This window comes from Procambarus clarkii, chromosome 29 (assembly GCF_040958095.1).
Source record: "Procambarus clarkii isolate CNS0578487 chromosome 29, FALCON_Pclarkii_2.0, whole genome shotgun sequence".
Taxonomy (NCBI): domain Eukaryota; kingdom Metazoa; phylum Arthropoda; class Malacostraca; order Decapoda; family Cambaridae; genus Procambarus; species Procambarus clarkii.
The window spans coordinates 24455471-24477866 of record NC_091178.1 but is presented as its reverse complement, the minus strand read 5'-3'; the positions used below and the strand labels follow the sequence as shown (position 1 = coordinate 24477866).

The 22396-nt window shown below is 42.7% G+C and overlaps 1 protein-coding gene across 1 annotated transcript in view; it reads right to left on the bottom strand.

The window, feature by feature from the left end:
* Positions 1–22396, bottom strand: part of LOC138369673 (serine/arginine repetitive matrix protein 1-like) — a 49721-nt gene that overhangs the window by 2303 nt on the left and 25022 nt on the right. Inside the window, exons 3-4 of the mRNA XM_069333103.1 lie at positions 14810–15031; positions 7906–7985 (exon numbers count right to left, since the gene is read on the bottom strand). Of these exons, the coding sequence (XP_069189204.1) occupies positions 7906–7985; positions 14810–15031 (302 nt within the window). The remainder of the gene's footprint in view (positions 1–7905; positions 7986–14809; positions 15032–22396) is intronic.

Sequence of the window (22396 nt, the reverse complement as noted above, 5' to 3'; positions counted from 1 at the left end):
CAACAGTAAGCATCACCTTGTGCAACAGTTAGCACCACTGTGTGAAACAGTAAACACCATGTGTAACAGTAAGCACCACTGTGTGCAACAGTAAGCACTACCGTTTGCAACAGAAAGCACCCCTGTGTGCAACAGTCAGCACCACTGTGTGCGCCAGTAAGCACCACTGTATGAAACAGTAAACACCACCGTGTGGAACAGTAAGCACCACAGTGTGTAACAGTAAGCACCGCCATGTGTAACAGTAAGCACCACCGTGTGTAACAGTAAGCACCACCATGTGTAACAGTAAGCACCACCGTGTGTAACAGTAAGCACTACTGCGTTCAACAGTAAAAATCGCCGTGTGCTACAGTAAGCACCGCTGTGTGCAACAGTAAGCACAATAATGTGCAACAGTAAGAACCACTGTTTGTAACAGTAAGCACCACCATGTGTAACAGTAAGCACTGTTGTGTGCAGCAGTAAGCACCGTTTTTTGCAACAATAAGCACCGAAATTTGCAACAGTAAGCACCACCGTGTGCAAGAGTAAGCACCACTGTGTGCAACAGTAAGCACCACCACGTGTAACAGTAAGCACCACCGTGTGTAACAGTAAGCTCCACTGTGTGCAACAGTAAGCACCACTGTGTGCAACAGTAAGCACCACCGTGTGTAACAGTAAGCTCCACTGTGTGTAACAGTAAGCACCACCATGTGTAACAGTAAGCACCACCATGTGTAACAGTAAGCACCACCATGTGTAACAGTAAGCACCACCATGTGTAACAGTAAGCACCACCGTGTGTAACAGTAAGCACCACCATGTGTAACAGTAAGCACCACCGTGTGTAACAGTAAGCTCCACTGTGTGTAACAGTAAGCTCCACTGTGTGTAACAGTAAGCTCCACTGTGTGTAACAGTAAGCACCACTGTGTGTAACAGTAAGCTCCACTGTGTGCAACAGTAAACACAGCCGTTTGCAACAGAAAGCACCGCTGTGTGCAACAGTAAGTACCACGGAGTGCAGCAGTAAGCACCACTGTGTGTAACAGTAAACACCACAGTGTGTAACAGTATGCAGCAACGTTTGTAACAGTAAGCACCACCGTGTGTAACAGTAAGCACCACCGTGTGCAACAGGATGCACTTATGTGTGTAACAGTAAACACCACAGTGTGTAACAGTAAGCAGCACCGTGTGTAACAGTAAGCACCGCCGTGTGTAACAGGATGCACTTATGTGTGTAACAGTAAACACCACAGTGTGTAACAGTAAGCAGCACCGTGTGTAACAGTAAGCACCGCAGTGTGTAACAGTAAGCACCGCAGTGTGTAACAGTAAGCACGGCTGTGTGCAACCGTAGTACCACTGTGTGTAACAGTAAGCACCACTGTTCAATAGGAATCACAACTGTGAGCAACAGTAAGTACCGCTGTGTGCAACAGTAAGCACCGCCTTGTGTAACAGCACTGCCGTGTGCAACAGCAAGCCCCACCGTGTATAATAGTAAGCACCGATGTTTGCAACAGTAAGTTCCACTAAGAGCAACGGTAATCACCGCAGTTTGCATAAGTAAGCACCGCTGTGTGCAACAGTAAGCACTATTGTGTGTAACAGTAAGCACCACCATGTGTAACAGTAAGCTTCTCCATATGCAACAGTAAGCACCTCCGTCTGCAACAGTAAGCACCTCCGTGTGCAACAGTATGCACCTTCGTGTGCAACCGTAATCACCGCCGTGTGTAACAGTAAGCTCTGCCGGGTGCAACAGTAAGCACCTCCGTCTGCAACAGTAAGCACCTCCGTGTGCAACAGTATGCACCTTCGTGTGCAACCGTAATCACCGCCGTGAGTAACAGTAAGCTCTGCCGGGTGCAACAGTAAGCACCTCCGTCTGCAACAGTAAGCACCTCCGTGTGCAACAGTATGCACCTTCGTGTGCAACCGTAATCACCGCCGTGTGTAACAGTAAGCTCTGCCGGGTGAAACAGTAAGCACCACTGTGTGCAACAGTTAGTACCGCTGTCAGCAACAGTAAGCACCACTGTGTGCAACAGTAAGCACCGCAGTGTGCAACAGTAAGCACCACCGTGTATAACAGTAAGCACCGCCGTGAGCAATAGAAAGCACCACTGTGTGCAACTGTAAGCATTACCGTGTGTAACAGTAAGCATCACTGCGTGTAGCAGTAAGCACCACCTTGTGCAACAGTAAGCACCACTGTGTAGGTTTCAAGGGGGTGGTAATGGGGGACGAGCTCCCATGACCTATAAAAAGCTCCTATACGGCATGCGTCTCAAATAGCCTCTGACAACCAAGTCCAACTCCTGGCCAGCACGGGTGGTTTAGTCTTTAAGTCCGGCGGAACTGCTTTTACCGACAGAAGAAGGGGCGAGTGCGTGCCTCTGGCGCCTTAAAACCAACTGGTCCGGGTAGATGGGACTCGATAGCCTGGGAAGGCAGCCCATCTAGGGGAAAGAAAACCCTGATTTTAAACCTCCGCTGCCTTGCGGCCATACCCCTTTTTTGGGAAAGGCTTCAGGAGTCAACCTCGAGGAAAAATCCGGAGTTGGAGCCCCTTAGGCAGTTCGTTGTTGACGTCGACCTCGTTCTGGCAGCTCCTGCAACGTTGCTGGAACCATGTGTACTGGCATTTGCCTTTCTATTGGATAATTTCAGCAAAGTGGAGAGGGGGGTACCTGCTGCAGGGGTAACAGCTTCTCCATATCTATCTACCCAGGCTTGGCGCCCTGGAGAGGACACTCCAGCTTCGCCTCACAGCGTCGAACCAACACGGGTTGCGACAGTCTACCGATTTTAAGTCTTCTGCTCGATTGGCGAAGAGTGTGACGCCAGGGGTTGCTTCCGACGGAGGGAGGGGTCATCGCGCCCCACTGGGCAGCTACCGCCCGCCTCAAGCTGGACAAACCCCAGCTACTAAGGTGTTGCTTCGCCATGGTCCGTTAACCTCACTGGGTACGTGGGGTTTGGGGTGAAAACCGACAAGCGGCCCGACAACATTGCACCAAGCAATACCAAACCTAAGAAGAAAATATCAACTGCCCTAAAGCTGGGCACATGGAACGTCAGGACACTGACACCAGGTTTCTCTGACGACCTGCAAGAAATCTCCGTGGTGTAGTGGTAAGACACTCGCCTGGCGTTCCGCGAGCGCTATGTCATGGGTTCGTATCCTGGCCGGGGAGGATTTACTGGGCGCAATTCCTTAACTGTAGCCTCTGTTTAACGCAACAGTAAAATGTGTACTTGGATGAAAAAACGATTCTTCGCGGCAGGGGATCGTATTCCAGGGACCATAGGATTAAGGACTTGCCCAAAACGCTACGCATACTAGTGGTTGTACAAGAATGTAACAACTCTTGTATATATCTCAAAAAAAAAAAAAAATCAATGACGCCCGAAAAACAGCAATCATCGATAGGGAGCTGAGCAAACTGCAGATGGATATTGTTGCTCTCCAAGAGACCAGGCTCCCTGGATCAGGATCTGTGAGAGAGAGGACCTTCTTTTTCTTCTGGCAAGGAAAACCACCTGATGAGACCAGAGAACATGGAGTGGGATTTGCCATCGGGAATGCACTGCTGGGACACATTATGCCACCGATGGGGGAAACCGAACGAATTCTGTCTCTGCAACTGCACTCCCAAACAGGACCAGTCAATGTAATTAGTGCATATGCACCAACCCTGACTTCTCCAGCAGAAGCAAAGGAAAAATTCTACGATGACCCCAACAGAGTCATAGCAAGAATCCCTGTAAAGGAGCCTCGACGACTTCAACGCCAGAGTGGGTGCCGAGCACAACATTTGGCCCACTTGTTTGGGTCAATTTGGCATAGAGAGGATGAATGAGAACGGGCAACGTCTGCTAGAACTCTGCTGCCTTCATGGTCTCTGTGTCACCAACACGTTCTTCGGCACAAAGCTTCAACACCGAGTATCTTGGAGACACCCCAGATCCAAGCACTGGCACCAGCTTGACCTAATTCTTACCAGGCGTCAAGATTACGCGTAGCTACCAGAGTGCTTCTGTGACACCGACCACTCCCTGGTATGTAGCAGGGTCAAGATGCAATCAAAGAAGATTCATCACTCGAAAAAGGCGGGTAGACCTCGCATCGACACCACCAAGACCCGCAACCAGGACAAGGTGGAAGATTTGCACGCGTGCTCGAGGAAGCTCTCCTTGGCCCAGCTGGGGTCACTGCCTGTAAAAGATGGGAGCACTTCAGAGACGCTGTGTTCAACACTGCCATTTCCACCTTTGGCAAGAAGACCAGCAGGTCGGCAGACTGGTTCGAGGCTCACTCGGAAGAGATGACACCTGTCATCGAAGAGAAGAGAAACGCCTTGGCAGCCTACAAAGCCTGCCCAAGTGTTATGATCCCAGGCAGCCGAAAAACGAGTCTCCCCTTTGAGAATTATTCTATCAAGCCTGACCTGACTAGAAGGTCTAGGAAATATAGAGGTGAAGATACAGATGTAAAATAATTGGTTGTATTTGATAAACAATTTAAGATAATGGGCAGTGAATAAGAAAATAAGTAAATGACTTGACACAAGATGTGGAGAGTTTGGTGGAGGTGAGGCTCGCTTGAGAGGAGCTTAAGTCACTTGAGTACCAGACATCGTGAGGGGAAGCTGCACTCCGTTTGAGCTCCAGTTGGAGAGGATCCCCTGTTTGATATACCTTCAAGAGGAAGGAAGTGTGCAGACGTTCCAGCTGTGGAATCGAGCTGGGAATGCGTGGTCTCAAGTCCTGGATGGCAAGGAGAGTTTGTTAAGCCGCCCAAAGACATTATCGTGGGCTGTGGGAGCGCCCTGGTGGAACCATGTGTACTCCGTCAGAGGGAGAACGCCCTGTAGTGGACCTTTTTGTGGTAAGCATAATTTTAACCAGTTTACACTGATTGCCGGTAATTGATCGTGTGCCCAGCGATCATAGCGAATGTTTATTGATACGTTAGACATCTTTTGTTAAGGCAGGAAGCCTAAATAAGAGGACGGAGATGAGAGATAGCTAAAGGGACGAGCAGCACGTCCTCTCCCCTTGACCGCCTTGAGCCAACTGACTGGCAGCGGAGGACAGCTCCCAGAGTGCAGCCCGTCCTCCAAAAATGGGGTGGTAAATGTAAGAAGACTAATAAGTGCAATTATGTACTATTCATAGCAGTTAGGAATTGTACTTATTTTCACTTAGTATTAAATCGTACTGTCAAATATATTGTGAATATTTGAGTTTCCCTGAAAAACTGAATAGAAAACCACAACCTCACCTAACCGTCTTAGTTTTTGAAGATAATAATTTTATTGCTTCTTAATTACAATTAGTACTTAACCTCCATCCATACTCGGCCTCTTGCTACACACAGCCGAGCTGGCATTGTGAACACCTCCACAGTTGCAGCATCTTTGAACTATTTTCTCACCCTGATTAAGTCTGTTTCTATACACATTAGAGAGGTGAGACTTTCCGCAGAAACGACATCGTGGATCATTTTGACAGCTCCAGGATTTATGCCCCCATCTGCAGCATTTCAGGCATATTATGGGCTCTTCCGCATACTTTGCTACATGCCTGTAGCCAGCCCTGGTGATGAATACTTTCTCGGGAACTTCACCTCTCACTAGAGCCACCACCTGACTCCTCAACTATAATAAGATGATGCTTGGCCCACACAAATCGTTGGTCGTCGAGGAGGAATTCGGGGTCTAGAATCTGAGGGTATTTATAGATAATTACCTTAGTCAGCTTCTCGTTCCCCTCCGGTATTTCCATAACAATTCCATCATATCCTTGCTGGGTAAGATACTCCACTGCCTCCATAGAACCTACCGTTAAGTAAGGTCTGTTTACACCTTCCTTCAGCAGGCGCTCGAACTTGCGGTGTTCTCTTCCAAGTCTGACTGTCCACAGCAGCTTATGATGATAAGCCAGTGTGCATGAGGCAGGGAAGAGAAGCCTCCATCTCCGCTGACCCTCACCTTCCTGACATCGTTCCGTCCGTTTGTCGACATCAGTCTCGGCGTCGTTCTTCATTCTCTTGTCGTTTCCGTTAAGTGTACCATTACTGTCCACACTACGCCTTGCATCCTGTCTTATCCGTTTCTTCTGTTGCCTTGTTAGAACGTCTTGATATTCACCCTCTTCGACTGACTGGCTGCTTTCTGAGTCCATGTTAATATTGCCATGGGAAGTAGCCAGTTCTTCTGGTGACTGAGTCTCCATCGGTGGTGGGGAGGCCTGTGGTTGTGCTGGCCTCCACCCCTCACACACACACACACAAAATATATGAATCAGCAAAATTGTAAATTAAATATGCAATCTGGTATGCACATGACTTGAAACTGGAGTTATGTAAATTAATTGGATCAGGTAAAGCATAGTAAATTTTATCATAAAACTGAGAAATGTAAATTTCATGAAAATAATTAAACAAGTATACAACACTCAACATGTAGTACAATATGATACTTAATAATGGATAAAATGTAGAAAAATATACACAAAAGAATTAACATGTAATGCAGAACATGTAGCAATAAGGCATCAAGAATTTAAAACAAATTAACTTTCTGTAAATGTGTAAATAATAATAATAATAATAATAAAAACACTGTGGAAAGAATTCAAGATTATTCTGCAATGTTATAGGAACTGCTGTAATTAGCTTATAATAAAGTTATAGAGTACAGTACTATAAATACAGGTACTGTAACATTTAATATAAAATGCTAAAGGAAACTTCAGATTAAGGTCTGGGGAAAACATATAAAATTTGTCTATAATGCACTTCAACTGCTGAAAAAACAATATTATTTATACTTAATACACTGCACCAGAATGTACTTGAAATCACTTAACATAACATTACTAATGAACAATGGAACTTGTAGCACCAAACACCATAAAAAGGAATTGAGTGAGGAATGGGCAGCTAATTCCTCTTATCAAGTCACTGGAGGAAAGAATATTTGATATACAGGGTTATTTCCTTATTAAATCGCAATTATTGTATAGCACAGTGTGTACCAGCTATAGTTTACTTAGCTCCGGGCTGTGGTATACTCAGAACAACTTTCGCTATCGTGAAGAACAATTGACGAGGAGTCGTGTGGGGAGGGGGGGGGAGGTGAGTGGCGGCGTTGTTTACATCCGGAGGCGATCCTGGCGTCGGTTTCCTGAACCTGGGCTGACGTCATGGACTGCTGTGACGTCATGGGCTGCCGTGACGTCATGGGAGGGCGACGATTACAGAAACGAAGAGTACAGATGAAAGTTGAAATGTAGAAAATACTCCATCCAGTGAGCAGTAGAATGCAAAAGGCGCTGGAGTTGACACTTGGCGGCGATAACAGTAGCTAGGGAGCACCAACGAAAATCTGGGTGAGTAGGCTGCAGCGTCACTGGACGTTTGAAATTCAAAATGGCTTGGTGAAGCTGGCCTCTCCTCCTCCCTGGATGAAGTAATGTTCTTGTTGGAAGTAACTGCCTTACTTGGAGACGTTGACCTAGTGCAATAGTTGATGGTAGGACCCTGGACTAGTAAGAATATCGATGAAAACAAGTGTAGCTGTGGTAGGTGGCTTGAGCTTGCTATGGCGTCGTGAGAGGCACACGAGGGGAGGTTTTGCTTGAGAGATATCCCTCCCTGCTCACCAGTATTGTGTGTTCCTCTTTCCTTTTTGTTTGTATTGTTACTTCCTTTTGTGTAGGTCTTGCTTAGGGTTTTGGAGTAACACACACATGTACTTCTTGGTATTATTACTTGAGGTAGAATAAATATCAGCACACAAGGTCCTGTACGTCCTGCCTCTAGCGTTGTCTGAGAGGAACTGAAAGAGGCATTGTCATTATTACTAGTTGTTAACAAATTTGACTTTTTTTATCAGTCAATACTGTTGAAGTGCTTATCCTCAACAATCCCTTGATCTGTATTGCTAGCATAAAGAATTCCAATCAGAGGAAATTGAGGTATTCTGTTGGAAGAATACAATCTGGTCATCAAACATATTCCAAAGAAATTAATCATTGTAGCAGATGCACTTTCTAGATTGCCTAAACCTGGGGTGACTTAAGGTTGTACCTCTGCACAGGGATGTATATATTATTGTGGATCTGTTGTTACTTAGTTATCATATACCATTTGCATAAAATTATTTTAAAATCTGTTTGAGGTGTTGAACCTGTGTGGAAAAATAATGTGAAATTCATTTATTAATTTCTAATTTTTTCCTCCACGGTTCAGAAGGGGTGTTACGAACTCCACATCACCTGTGGAGGTTAATCTTTATTATAAATTGTTTAATAAATCAAAGGAGTTGATTAGAGAATGTTTTCTTGAAAGAAACCTGTAGCTGGCAACTAGGAGGCCACGAGTGACTATCATTACTCTGCCAGTAAATTAATTCTTTTGAGCTGGAGATCGTTCATGAAGAATGTGTATTGGAATATCCAAACTGTGTGAAGGAAAAGTGGCCTCAATCTAAAGACCTGAATGGGGGAATGTGGTTAATAGAGTAATTAAAGGGTTGGATTGGAAATATTGAAGAATAGAGAATTAAAGGGCAACGGGGAGGGGGTGGACGCCATTTTTTACCTCATTTTTGACCTTTTGACCTCACCAGCTGTCTGATCAGTCCTTGTTTCCAGAAGAATTTCTCCGGCCTTATTATAAGATAAGCCACGGTGTTGTATTAACAGGGTTCCAAGGTAAAGTAGCACATTTGGATATCCTACTGAGCAGTTTCTGAGAGAGTCCAGATTTCCTAGGGATTTATATATGTTATATAGCTGACAGAGGTAGAGCTGGAGTGGACAGTTCTAGTGTTGGACTAATTGCTATATGGGGACCAGAGCCCGTTTGTGAGATAAGAGAATATGTTGTTTTCCTTCTGAATGCATTGATTTATAAGGAATGAATTATGTTATGTAATGTCGCGTGTGTGTTTATAAATATAACTATGTCATCTTCTTGCTTGGCTTTTTCGATACTCCTTGAATTCCAATTGGCTCAAGTAAAAACTTAATTCCCCTAAACAGTAAAATACATGACACCGTCCACAGCCAAAATATGTTTGGCTGTGACCAAAACAACGCCTGACAATTTCAGACGTTTTACATTTAATCACTGATACTGGAAAATTTGTTTATATAATTATAAGAAAAAATCGTTGATATGAGTTATTTTGCTTTCCAAATATTTAGAGGGGCAGCCGGCAGACAGTGCCAAAAAATGCATGCTTCAGACTGTTACTGCGGTCTGAAGCTGGTCTCTTAAGAACTGTTGTGGCCCCGACCAGCCTATGTCGGTGAAGGACCCATTTAGGTGAGGCTTGGCCCAAATGTCTGGTATTTGGACAAACAGACATTCTTTCTTAATGTATAGATTACTTGTAAAGAAGGGGTACCGAGCTTTCCCCAGGTCTCTGTTTGTCTCTCTCCCATCTGTCTATCTATCTATCTTTCCATCTATGTCCATCCATCTATTATTAATATATCCCTTCTATTTATCCATTATCCCTTTATCCATCCATTTGTTTACCTAGACATCTATTCATCCCTCTATCTATCCAACTATCTTTCTATCCGTATATCTATCTATCAGTTTATTCATTCATATATCTATCCCCCTGTACATCCATCTATCGATATATCCATCAGTCAATCCATCAATCCAATAATACTATTCATCTATCTGTTTTCCCATTATTCATGAATCCATCCATCTATTACTCTATCCATCCATCTACCTATCTACATATCCATCCATCTACTATTATGTCTCTTCATCTATTCTTTAGTCTCTCCATATATTCGTCTATCTATCCATCTGTTTATATATCTGTCTATGCAACTCTCCATCTATCTTTGTCTGTCTTTGTCTAACTCTCAAATAGAAAATATGATTTTATGCCATTGCCTTGTAGGTGGTGGCCGGTGAGAGGAGATTAACGATGTGAAATATTAAAAAATAGTATAGTCACCCATAAACTTTGAGACAGGCAGGGGCGGAAGAAACCTTTGAAGCTGTAGGATGATCGTCTTGTTTAATGTGACTACAGGTAAATTATGCATAGCTGGACATTTCTGTTAATTTTCCTCTGGTCAGTGAAAAATAGTATTTATTTCTACAAAAATTATTTTTTTAATGTTTGCTTTGAAAATATTAAGCTGTGTAGCCAGCGAGCAGTGCCAAAAATCATCCTATGGGACAATATAGTCCCTGGCATGTAGTTTCCTATTGAATTCACCGACCAGCCAATCTTCATCTTGAACTCCAGTCTAATCTCTATGTCAATTTGCTTGAAGCTTGCACCAATCATCTGGCCTCCGGCTTTTTATGGCCTTTTCATGAATAAACAGAAAAACAAATATTATCTTATTGGCATAGATTTATTCAATGTTCTTTTTAGTATCAGCAGTTGTCACGTTTCTATCAATAATGTCATTCAGGAATCAATCTTCCATTATTTTGTGAGTCATGGAAAATTCATGTCTTAAACTGAAGACATATTCCAACACATATCTCCGTCCGCCATTTTTTACTAGTATGCTATTAGACCTGTCTTCTTTTTTCATAGACACTGATGCTCGTCTGAGAATACGAGACGTTTACCTAGTTAGAAAACTCTCTGAATATTTAATCTAAAAGTATTCTTTTGTAGAAAAATAAACGACTCCACTTTTCGTTATCAATTTGTGAATATAATTTAAAGGCTACAAGAAATTGCAGGAGGACACTCATTGGCTTAGGTAGGTTTCTGGTCAGCCCTAGGTCAAGGTCAAGAAACTATTACTAAAGTGCCCTATCCTAACCTATCGGAGGATCCCAATTCGAAAACGGTATAGTATGTCAATTTCGCGAGCCGCTACCATTTTCTAGTACGAAGATTTTTGGCTTTAGGTAAAGTATGCGTCAAAATACGAGGTCTACTAGGAGAATGGGGTCAGGTGATATATAGCCTGCCCAGTCACCATTGCTTATTTCTTGCAATACACAAAATAAATTAAACAAAATTAAATTGCACTTGCTCACGATATGTAAAAATCATGGCACACCTCATGTATTATGGATCTGATTTTAAGCAATTGTCAACACACCTCTTTGTCAAAAAAAATTCGTTAGTATGTAGTGAGAAAGCGGAGTACTTGTGTATTGAAGCAGCAGAGTTACTGTATTCACCTAGTTGTGCTTACAGGGGTTGAGCTCTGCTCTTTTGGTCTGCCTTTCAACTGGCAATCAATCAACTGTTACTAACTACTAACTATTTTATTTTTTCACACACACACGCACACATCACAAAGCAGACCCTAGCAGCTGTCTAACTCCCAGGTACCTATTTACTTCTAGGAAACCGGGACATCAGGGTAAAGAAAACTGCCCATTTGTTTTTCCGGCGGTGCCGTGGTATCGAACCCCTGTCCCTGGGTCCACGTGTATAGAACGGTGTCCACTCAGCCACCACTTACCCCCGTAAATTACTGTATGGTAAGGTAGAAGAGTAATTGTGTAGTGAAGCAGCAGAGTTATTGAGTAGTGAGGTAGAAGAGTCATTGTGTTTTGAGGTGGGAGAGTTATTATGTAGTGAGGTCGCAGAGTTATTGTGTAGTGAGTTATAGTGTTTAGTGAGATATAGTGTGTAAAGAGGTATAGTGTGTAGTGAGGTACAGTGTGTAGTGAGGTATAGTGTATAGAGAGTTGTAGTATGTACTGAAATATATTGTGTAGTGAGGTATAGTGTGTAATTATATTTTGTTGTGAGGTATAGTGTGTAGAAAGGAATAGTGTTTAGTGAGTTATAGAGTATAGTGACATATAGTGTGTAGCGAATTATAGTGTGTAGTGAGACATAGTGAATTGCGAGATATAGTGTGTAGTGAGATACATTATGTAGTGAGATATAGTGTGTAGTGAGGTTTAGTGTAGCAAAATATAGTGTGCACTGATTTTTAGTGCACTGAGGTTTAGTGTAGTAAGATATAGTGTATAGTGAGGTATAGTGTGAAGTAAGGTATATTTTGTTTTGAGGTATAGTGTGTAAGGAAGAGTAATAACTATTAATTAATTATATTATTACTATTAATATAATTATTATATAATAATTGTGGAATTTAATAATTATCACTCTTCCTTCTGTTTGGTCTTGAAGGAAGCCGGCCTCGGGTGAAAGGGGACTGTGACGATCTCTGTCTGGAACCCGTAGGTTCGTAACTGGGACGTCCACTTCCTGGGGCTCGTGCGGCCCAGGCTCTGCTTCAGGAGGCTGGGGTCGTTCATGCCCTTGATCGGGTGGTTCCTTTACAGCCCCGACCACGGCGGTCTCCGGGTTTGGTGTCCCTGTGCCTCCTTTCACCAACTTCGAGGTCAACTCCGGATCTCACAGTTTCTGCGACGGCGCTGGAACCAATCGTATTGGCGTTTGCCTTTCCATTGGAGACTTTCAACACCGTGGAGAGGGGGAAGGGACCTGCTGCTTGGGTACCAGCTTCTCTATATCAACCTACTTTGGCTTTGTGCCCTGGAGAGGCCACTCCAGACCGACAACCAGAGCGCAACACCATAGTCTCCTGAGACTGATGGATGCCTACTACTACAGTGTGTAGTGAGGTACAGTATTTAGTGAGTTATAGAGCATAGTGAGTTATAGAGTATAGTAAGTTACAGAGTATAGTGAAATTTAGTATGTAGTTATTTATAGTGTGATGAGAGGTAAAATGTGTAGTGAGATACAGTGTGAAGCGAGTTACAGTGTGTAGAGATTTATAGTGTTTAAAGAGGCAGAGTTATTAAGGTATAATATTTGTGAGGTATAGTGTGTAGTGTGTAGATATATAGGGTGTATTTTCAGTCCGTCCTCAGAGCAAATTCATTAACGTGAGACATTATACACACTCTCAAACTACCAGGATAGTACAAGAATATTTGTGATGATCTGAAAGCATTTTACGGTTCCGGTTACATTCTACATGTTAAATGGCAAAAGAATCTTTATCATAAACAGATTGTTTAAGATATAAAAAGTGTATGCTGAAAACGTTTTCTTTCATGAATTTAGAATTATGTAAACACAATTGACGGCTATACTGAAACAGTTTTCGAATTCTATACATTATTATTTATTTATTTATTTATTTATTTATTCAAGAGCTTTTGCATTATTGTTCAGCCACTAGCACGCAAAGCGTTTCTGGCAAGTTCTTAATCACATTTCACATTATCTTCAATAATACATCGTATTAACGTAACCAAACGTAATAAAACCTAACCTAATCAAACCATAACCGAAAGTAACCTTAACCTAGCCATGGACAGAGAATTGATAGTATCACAAATTATGTAGTCGTTCCTATTCCATTCCCAGGAGGGTATCTCATCCCTGAGGACAGATTTGCATATAATGTTTACTTAGGTATTGTGTGTTATGAGGCGTGTGAGGTAAGCACTGTGGTGTAAAGTACTTAATTAGTAGGCAATGAGCATTTTGTTTATAGCCAGTTTGTATTATGATAGTCAGTAGCTAAGAATAGTGTGTTGTTAGTGAATAATGAGATACCATGTGCTGTTAGTGTGAAGCGTGGCTTGGGATGTAGCTGGTGACTGGTGGGGTAGTGGGAGACTGACTGGTGGGGTAGTGGGAGACTGACTGGTGGGGTAGTGGGAGAGTGACTGGTGGGGTATTGGGAGACTGACTGGTGGGGTAGTGGGAGACTGACTGGTGGGGTAGTGGGAGACTGACTGGTGGGGTAGTGGGAGAGTGACTGGTGGGGTAGTGGGAGAGTGACTGGTGGGGTAGTGGGAGACTGACTGGTGGGGTAGTGGGAGACTGACTGGTGGGGTAGTGGGAGAGTGACTGGTGGGGTAGTGGGAGAGTGACTGGTGGGGTAGTGGGAGAGTGACTGGTGGGGTAGTGGGAGACTGACTGGTGGGGTAGTGGGAGACTGACTGGTGGGGTAGTGGGAGAGTGACTGGTGGGGTAGTGGGAGAGTGACTGGTGGGGTAGTGGGAGAGTGACTGGTGGGGTAGTGGGAGAGTGACTGGTGGGGTATTGGGAGACTGACTGGTGGGGTAGTGGGAGAGTGACTGGTGGGGTAGTGGGAGAGTGACTGGTGGGGTAGTGGGTGCAGTAGAGGCAAGTGAGGTATTAATCCTTAACCACTACCTGCACAATATACCTCAATATTCATCGACACTATTCCACCTTAGCCACTTTATACATACACCTTTGTTCTTTCTTGCTAACTACCAACATTTTACACAACTTAAACACAACTCTAATTGTCCGTTCAAAGTCTATAATTCTTCCTTGCGCTACGAATCCCAAATGTTTTCTCAACCTGTACTTTGTGATAATCAGTTTAAGTGCTCTGTAAATATTACCATTGTAGCTGACACGTGCTGAACCTGAAGCACAACAGTTTCGTTTGGTTCCTATGGCAACAAAGCCGCTGAATTAACATAAATATGGAGCAGTGATTTAGAGTTGCTCTATTATATCAAACACTGCGCATTCCTTTCCATTCAAGAGGATGAATGTCGAGTAATCTTTATGCCATCACTAAGCTTAAATTAATCTTTTCACGTCCTCTTCCTGTTCCTCTTCCCCTCCTTCTCCCCATGCTCCCTGTCCACATGTCCACATGGCCCATTGTCACTCGATGTGCTTCAAGCCCCCTCCTCCCATTGCCCCTCTCTATTTCCCTCTTCCCATATATTCTGTCCAGTTTTCTCAAGTATGCTGTTTGTCCACTGTTCTTATCAAATTTCCATTTTCATTTCCCTTTCACTGTTTCTCCAATTTACTTGCTTCTCTCCGTGTCCCTTAACTCCTTTATTTTTACAACACCACCCCCGTCCTCCTGACAGCGGGGCTCCTCATCTGTTCTCGTGCTGGTGTCGGCCGTTGTGTTGGCGCCAGGACAAGCAGCACGGGTGTACTCGTGTGGGAGGATTGTAACAATGTTGTTCCACATATACCAATATTTGATGATGCCGATGTTGGCGTTACACCCACATTCCCCTAAACTGGTGAAGATATGAATGAAATTGAATATTTTATGGTGTATTTAGAAGAGCCATTCCTGCAGCATCTTGCTGACGGGACGAACCGTTATTCGGTGCAACTCATTGCATCTGGTAAATTACCTGCTTCACGAATGACATGTCCGAAGGACACGATTATTGATGAAAAAATGTGTTTTCAGCGCTGTGTATGACGATGAAACATGATGTGAAACACGTGATCCAGGATTATTGGAACTGTTGTTCCAGGATTATTGGACTGTTGTTCCAGACCGCACTGTTCAGGAAGAACATATCTTGTGACAGGTTTCTACTACTTCTCTGGTGTCTACACTTCGATAACAATAATAAGGTAGATAGAAACGATAGACTGTGGAAAGTGAGGAAAATTTTCAGCCATTTGAGAGGAAAGTTTCCTGGCTATTTTGTACCAGAACAGAATGTGGTGATTGATGAATCGCCTGTTCTCTTCCAGAGACATCTAGCGGTCAAGCAGTATATCCCATCAGAGCGATACAGGTTTAAAAACAAAAAAGTCTTGATACGTAAGTGTGAAACTAGAAGAGTGATTCATTTTATATTATTTTCTGGTACTGACGTTGACAAATCAGCTCAAGATCCGCATAGGTTTTGTGGGAGCTTCGTGAAGACACTCATGGTACAACTGCTGAGTGAAAGGCATATCCTGTACACAGGCTTAAATCCTGTGTACAGGATACAGGAGCCCCCTCCTAGTACCTTGAACACAAGACTAGCGTTTGTGACAATGTAAAGCTACACAGGAGGGAAATTCGATGTTTGGTTCTGGTATTGCAGTGGGTGAGTGTCAGTTCAGAAAAAATAAAATTTTATCAGAGCGTTGAAAGGACAGACGTGAGGTGAATATGTTGATAACTATTCACGCCGGTGCATTAGTGGACAGTAGTAAGGTGAGCTTCGCAACACGAGAAATTTCATGAACCTGATTGTGTTTTGGATCTTACCTTGCGATGATTTCGGGGCTTAGCGTCCCCGCGGCCCAGTCCTCGACCAGGCTTCCAACATGCCTCCTGGACGACAATATAAATTTGCGTTAGGTAGATAAATTTGACATTTTGCGTAGTGTCGTCGAGTGTGTGCGAATATCTGTAAAGGGGAGAATCACCTTGTGAATGTAAAAATGCTAAACTGTTTCAATATGTTTTTGGTGAAAACGGGCAAGATACCAGTAATCTGCACATTCAGCCTTGCTCTTGTGTCATAATTGCTGGTGAAATTTAGGCAGGAAGACAGTGTTGCGAAAAAGGTTTTGCTATTGTTGTAAGCCCCATATAGCCCCATGACTTAGGCTCTGCCACAAACTGAGAATTATTCCTCACTTGGTTCTACAGAGGAACAAGATAAAAGTATTAATATATTTTGCAGAGTAAACCACCGTTGAATAATACAGTAGGGGTATTGTTGAAGCATAATGGTATCCATGTACAACGTTAGAAGAACAGGAGTGGACAGCGACAGTGTTTGGGATTTCCGAAGGGGGAAGTAGCGATGACGTCGAAGGATGACGTCACGGCTAGCGAATGGAAAACACACTAGGAAGTGAAGTGTCATATATAAAGGGTTTGCATCGTGTACAAAAGGTTTACGACGTATCAAGGCATTACTTGTTGGCGTGGGTTCAGGGTAGGAACACGCAATTTGCCGCCTCTTAGAGAACAGTACATTTACTGAGATTTGGTGATGAAAACTGCAGTGGAGACTTAGGCTAGTGCTGAAAGCAAGAAGAGGGCAATTGTGTTCGTCTCGACGTGTGTGGGACCAGAAGGGCGGTCTGAAGCCAAGTGAGGGTGATCATGCCTTGGTAGCCTACTGTGGAAGACCAGAGAAGAGGTGTGGATGTCCTAGGTGAGGACTTATTGACAGGTGAGCCAAGTTGGTACGTGTGTATTGATCTTCAATCTCAAGTCAAACTCAAGAAGTCCACAATGACAGTCGAAATAAACAGAGGAAAGGTGCCCAGATGCGATCTCATGGTTGTGAGGACACTGTGGAGAAGATGGAGGATGGCCAGTGTGTGGTGGATGCGGCAGTGGTCGTAGCAAATCAGGAATGGAGTGGGGTTGCTTCCTCGCTGGTACCAGCCTGTGGGCCCCCTCGTGTAGGTGGGTCGAGATGGGGGGTTGTTGGGCCTGGTGACAGTGGTCGCGATGGACATGATTTGAGGATGGCGTTGAAGAGGAAGGCTATCGCCCCTCCTCTAGGGAATTCCTCTTCTTCAAGCTCCCCTGCTCTTCAGGGTTCTGTAGGTGATTCCCAGGGTGGTGTTCCGGAACTGTCGGGGCTGCGATTAACAAGTGTTAATGGCTTGTGTGCTGGAGCTGCGACTCCACTTGAGTATACATGATGTGTTTCTTCTTCGTTGTTGCTTAGCTTTGTATGTCATGTGTGTTGACTGTATGTGGTTTTATTGTTATTTGCTGGTTTGTTTGGTGTGTGCATTAGACTTCCCCCCCCTCCCCCCCCCCCCCCCCCCCCTCTCTCTCTCTCTCTCTCTCTCTCTCTCTCTCTCTCTCTCTCTCTCTCTCTCTCTCTCTCTCTCTCTCTCTCTCTCTCTCTCTCTCTCTCTCTCTCTCTCTCTCTCTCTCTCTCTCTCTCTCTCTCTCTCTCTCTCTCTCTCTCTCTCTCTCTCTCTCTCTCTCTCTCTCTCTCTCTCTCTCTCTCTCTCTCTCTCTCTCTCTCTCTCTCTCTCTCTCTCTCTCTCTCTCTCTCTCTCTCTCTCTCTCTCTCTCTCTCTCTCTCTCTCTCTCTCTCTCTCTCTCTCTCTCTCTCTCTCTCTCTCTCTCTCTCTCTCTCTCTCTCTCTCTCTCTCTCTCTCTCTCTCTCTCTCTCTCTCTCTCTCTCTCTCTCTCTCTCTCTCTCTCTCTCTCTCTCTCTCTCTCTCTCTCTCTCTCTCTCTCTCTCTCTCTCTCTCTCTCTCTCTCTCTCTCTCTCTCTCTCTCTCTCTCTCTCTCTCTCTCTCTCTCTCTCTCTCTCTCTCTCTCTCTCTCTCTCTCTCTCTCTCTCTCTCTCTCTCTCTCTCTCTCTCTCTCTCTCTCTCTCTCTCTCTCTCTCTCTCTCTCTCTCTCTCTCTCTCCTCTCTCTCTCTCTCTCTCTCTCTCTCTCTCTCTCTCTCTCTCTCTCTCTCTCTCTCTCTCTCTCTCTCTCTCTCTCTCTCTCTCTCTCTCTCTCTCTCTCTCTCTCTCTCTCTCTCTCTCTCTCTCTCTCTCTCTCTCTCTCTCATATATAAATATATATATATGTCGTACCTAGTAGCCTGAATGCACTTCTCGGCCTACTATGCAATGCCCGATTTGCCTATTAAGCCAAATTTTCCTGAATTAATATATTTTCTCTAATTTTTTTCTTATGAAATGATAAAGCTACCCATTTCATTATGTATGAGGTCATTTTTTTTTATTAGAGTTAAAATTAACGTAGATATATGACCGGACCTAACCAACCCTACCTAACCTAACCTAACCTATCTTTATAGGTTAGGTTAGGTTAGGTAACCGAAAAAGTTAGGTTAGGTTAGGTTAGGTAGGTTAGGTAGGTTAGGTAGTCGAAAACTAATTAATTCATGAAAACTTGGCTTATTAGGCAAATTGGGCCTTGCATAGTAGGCAGAGAAGTGCATTCAGGCTACTAGGTAAGACATATATATATATATATATATATATATATATATATATATATATATATATATATATATATATATATATATATATATATATATATAAATATTTAATGTCGTACCTAGTAGCCAGAACGCACTTCTCAGCCTACTATGCAAGGCCCGATTTACCTAATAAGCCAAGTTTTCATGAATTAATGTTTTTTCGACTACCTAACCTACCTAACCTAACCTAACCTAACCTACCTTTTCGGCTACCTAACCTAACCTAACCTATAAAGATAGGTTAGGTTAGGTTAGGGAGGGTTGGTTAGGGTCGGTCATATATCTACGTTAATTTTAATTCCAATAAAAAAAATTGACCTCATACATAATGAAATGGGTAGCTTTATCATTTCATAAAAAAAAATTAGAGAAAATATATTAATTCATGAAAACTTGGCTTATTAGGCAAATCGGGCTTGCATAGTAGGCAGAGAAGTGCATTCTGGCTACTAGGTACGATATATATATATATATATATATATATATATATATATATATATATATATATATATATATATATATATATATATATATATATATATATATATTATTAAATATGACCGAAAAAGTAAGATTAATAATTCTAACACGAATCTTGATGCTCCAATATCAAAGCATCAAGAAATATGGACCAATAGGCTTTCTACAATTACTTCCATTCAATACCCATTGTTTCGTGTTCTGTCTTGTGTTTGAATTTAATACCCATTCAATACCCATTGTTGAAAGTTTGTTTTCACCTCATCCACCTCACCCAAATGTAGATATAAAATCGAAGATGTGTAAGCTCTATTCAGTTTCAGTTGTGTGTTTGTAAACTAAAGTCTTTGAAAATGTAATAAGTTTTACGAAACGCGCTCAAGTGTCGTGTCAGACTAGAAATAAAAATGAATTTTGGAGAATTGATCTTTTAATTACCATCAACAGTGAAAAGAAACGTAAGAAAGATCGAGAAAATTCGTGTTAGAATTATTAATCTTGCTTTTTCGGTCATATTTAATAATATATGTCTACAGGAAACACTGCTACCAAAATATATATATATATATATATATATATATATATATATATATATATATATATATATATATATATATATATATATATATATATATGTATATATATATATTTATATATATATATATATATATATATATATATATATATATATATATATATATATATATATATATATATATATATATATATAGATATATATATATAGATATATATAGAAGGGCGGAAGTCTAATGCACACACCAAACAAACCAGCAAATAACAATAAAACCACATACAGTGATTTGATGAAATAACTATGCCCAAGATTACCACCTAGTGCCATCGGGGCATTGGGGATGTAACTTTGGCTACCAATGTCTTTTGTACGGTCACAGTTGGCCAAGTTGTTAAGGTACAAGTTACGCCAGTTGCATAGTGCTCCTGTCTGTCTGGGTTCGAGTCACTTCTAGGGTGTGGAGTTTTCAGTTGCATATTGACTTGAGGACCATTTAAGCCTGTTCGACCATCACCACTCGTGATGATCGAGTGGTTGAGGTGGCCTGTACATAAGTTGCAGAGTGTTCCCGGCAGTATGGGTTTGAGTCACTTCTGGGGTGTGAGTTTTAAGTTGCATATATGCCTGGGGACCATTCAGTCTTTTTCGCATTTGTGTTTCTCACGTGTGCCCCAAAGAATAAGGTGATTTGATTAAATAATATGCCCAAGATTACCATCAGAGTGCCGGCGGGATGATGGGGAATTTGCCTCAGCTACCATCAACTTTTGTCCAGTCGTGATGGTCGAGTGGTTAAGGTGTCCTGTCCACTAGTTGCAGAGTGCTCCTGGCAGTATGGGTTCGAGTCACTTCTGGGGTGTGAGATTTCAGTTGCATATATGCAAGGGGACCATTCAGGCTTGTTCGTATTCGTGTTCCTCACGTGTGTCCCAAAGAATGAAGTGCTTTGATAAAATACTATGCCCAAGATTACCATCACAGTGTCGGTGGGATGATGGGGAAATAGCCTCGGCTACCATCATCTGTTGTCCGGTCGTGATGGTCGAGTGGTTATTAAGGTGTCCTGTTGTAACACCGTAAGGTGTTTTGTTTAGTTTTATTTAATACATACATAGAGATACATGAGTCAGAGACAAGGATCTGAGAGGTGCCAGTTTGTCGACCTGAAACTCACACCTCTAAGCGTTAATGACCTCATATGACCTGAGGTCAGATCATGCGAATTTCACCTTGCTTCTGATAATTGTAGCCGGGTAGGTCCGTCAAACATGCTGACGTTTAAGGAGTGGCTTGGTAGAGTGCCTGAGGCTATCTACTTGTGGGCGGAGTTAGCTACTAGGTTCCTCAATATATACTGAGAGAGCATAGACAGAGAGCAATAGGAGACCAGTCAGCAGAGCAGAGCAGAGGCCAGCCGTCGAGATAGGCTGTCGCCAGACGGGGGGGGGGGGGCTCACACTGCCTGACAACTGCAGACTCTCCCCCTCCCCCTCTATCCAGCTACAGGCAGACACTTGGTGAGTTGAGCATGAAAGGTGACTTGATCGTGTTTACAAGTGTTGTGTGAGGATCAGGGGCAGTCACGTTGTAGGGTTCTCGAATTCTTGGATGATGACTCACTTTGCATTAATCTTGAACATTAAGTTGAATTGCTTAAATTATGATACTTATGTGAAATATAATTGATGAATTTATTATTTAAATTGTCTTTAACTTTGTTCCCTAGAGTTTTGAGTTGAGATGAGAAAGCCTCTGCGGTTACTGGTTTCATGAATTTAATGAGTACATGATACAGATGGGACATACTAATAATGACCTCTTGATAACATTTGAGAATATTGTGATACAGACAAGTTCCATTCCTTGTCTTGTATGTAATGGTCTTGAATGGAAGGTGGCAGCATTTCTTCTACTATCTACTCTTCTACTTCTACTATCTACTTTTCTACTTTTGCCTATCTACTCCTCCTCCACCCCTCTCCGAACTCTCCCTTTTAACTGATGACCCTCCTCGCTCCTCCCACCTCTCTACCTCTCTCACCCCAAACCCTCACTAATTACTTCATTATTCATCTCTTTCCTTTCGTTTCTCTTATACGTTCGTGGCAGTGAAATATGAACTGTGTTCTAGAGTTCTCTAGAGTTTCGGGTAGCTGATCAAGTTACGGCGCCTTGTAGTCCCAGCACCTAGGTAGTCAAATACCTAGGTTACAAGGTGTTGAACGAGAGAAGTTGCCGTAGGAACTCTGGGGGGTGCTCTAGAATAGTTAGCTAACTGAGGACGGGATAACGGACTAGAGAGAGCTGTTTCCCCCGGCCTCGTTAGTTAACTGGGAAGGGGGTGGAATAATGGACAAGAGAGAGCTATTTCCCCCTACCCCCCGTTACACTGTACACCAGTTGCAGAGTGCTCCTGGCAGTATGGGTTCGAGTCACTTCTGGGGGTGTGAGTTTTCAGTTTTATATAAATAAATATATATATATAATATATATATATATATATATATATATATATATATATATATATATATATATATATATATATATATATATATATATATACTGATAGTCACTGATAGTCTGACAAGCGAGCTAAACATCTGGTACCTGGATGATGGCACTCTAGCTGGAACTCCGGAAACCATTTTGGAGGATA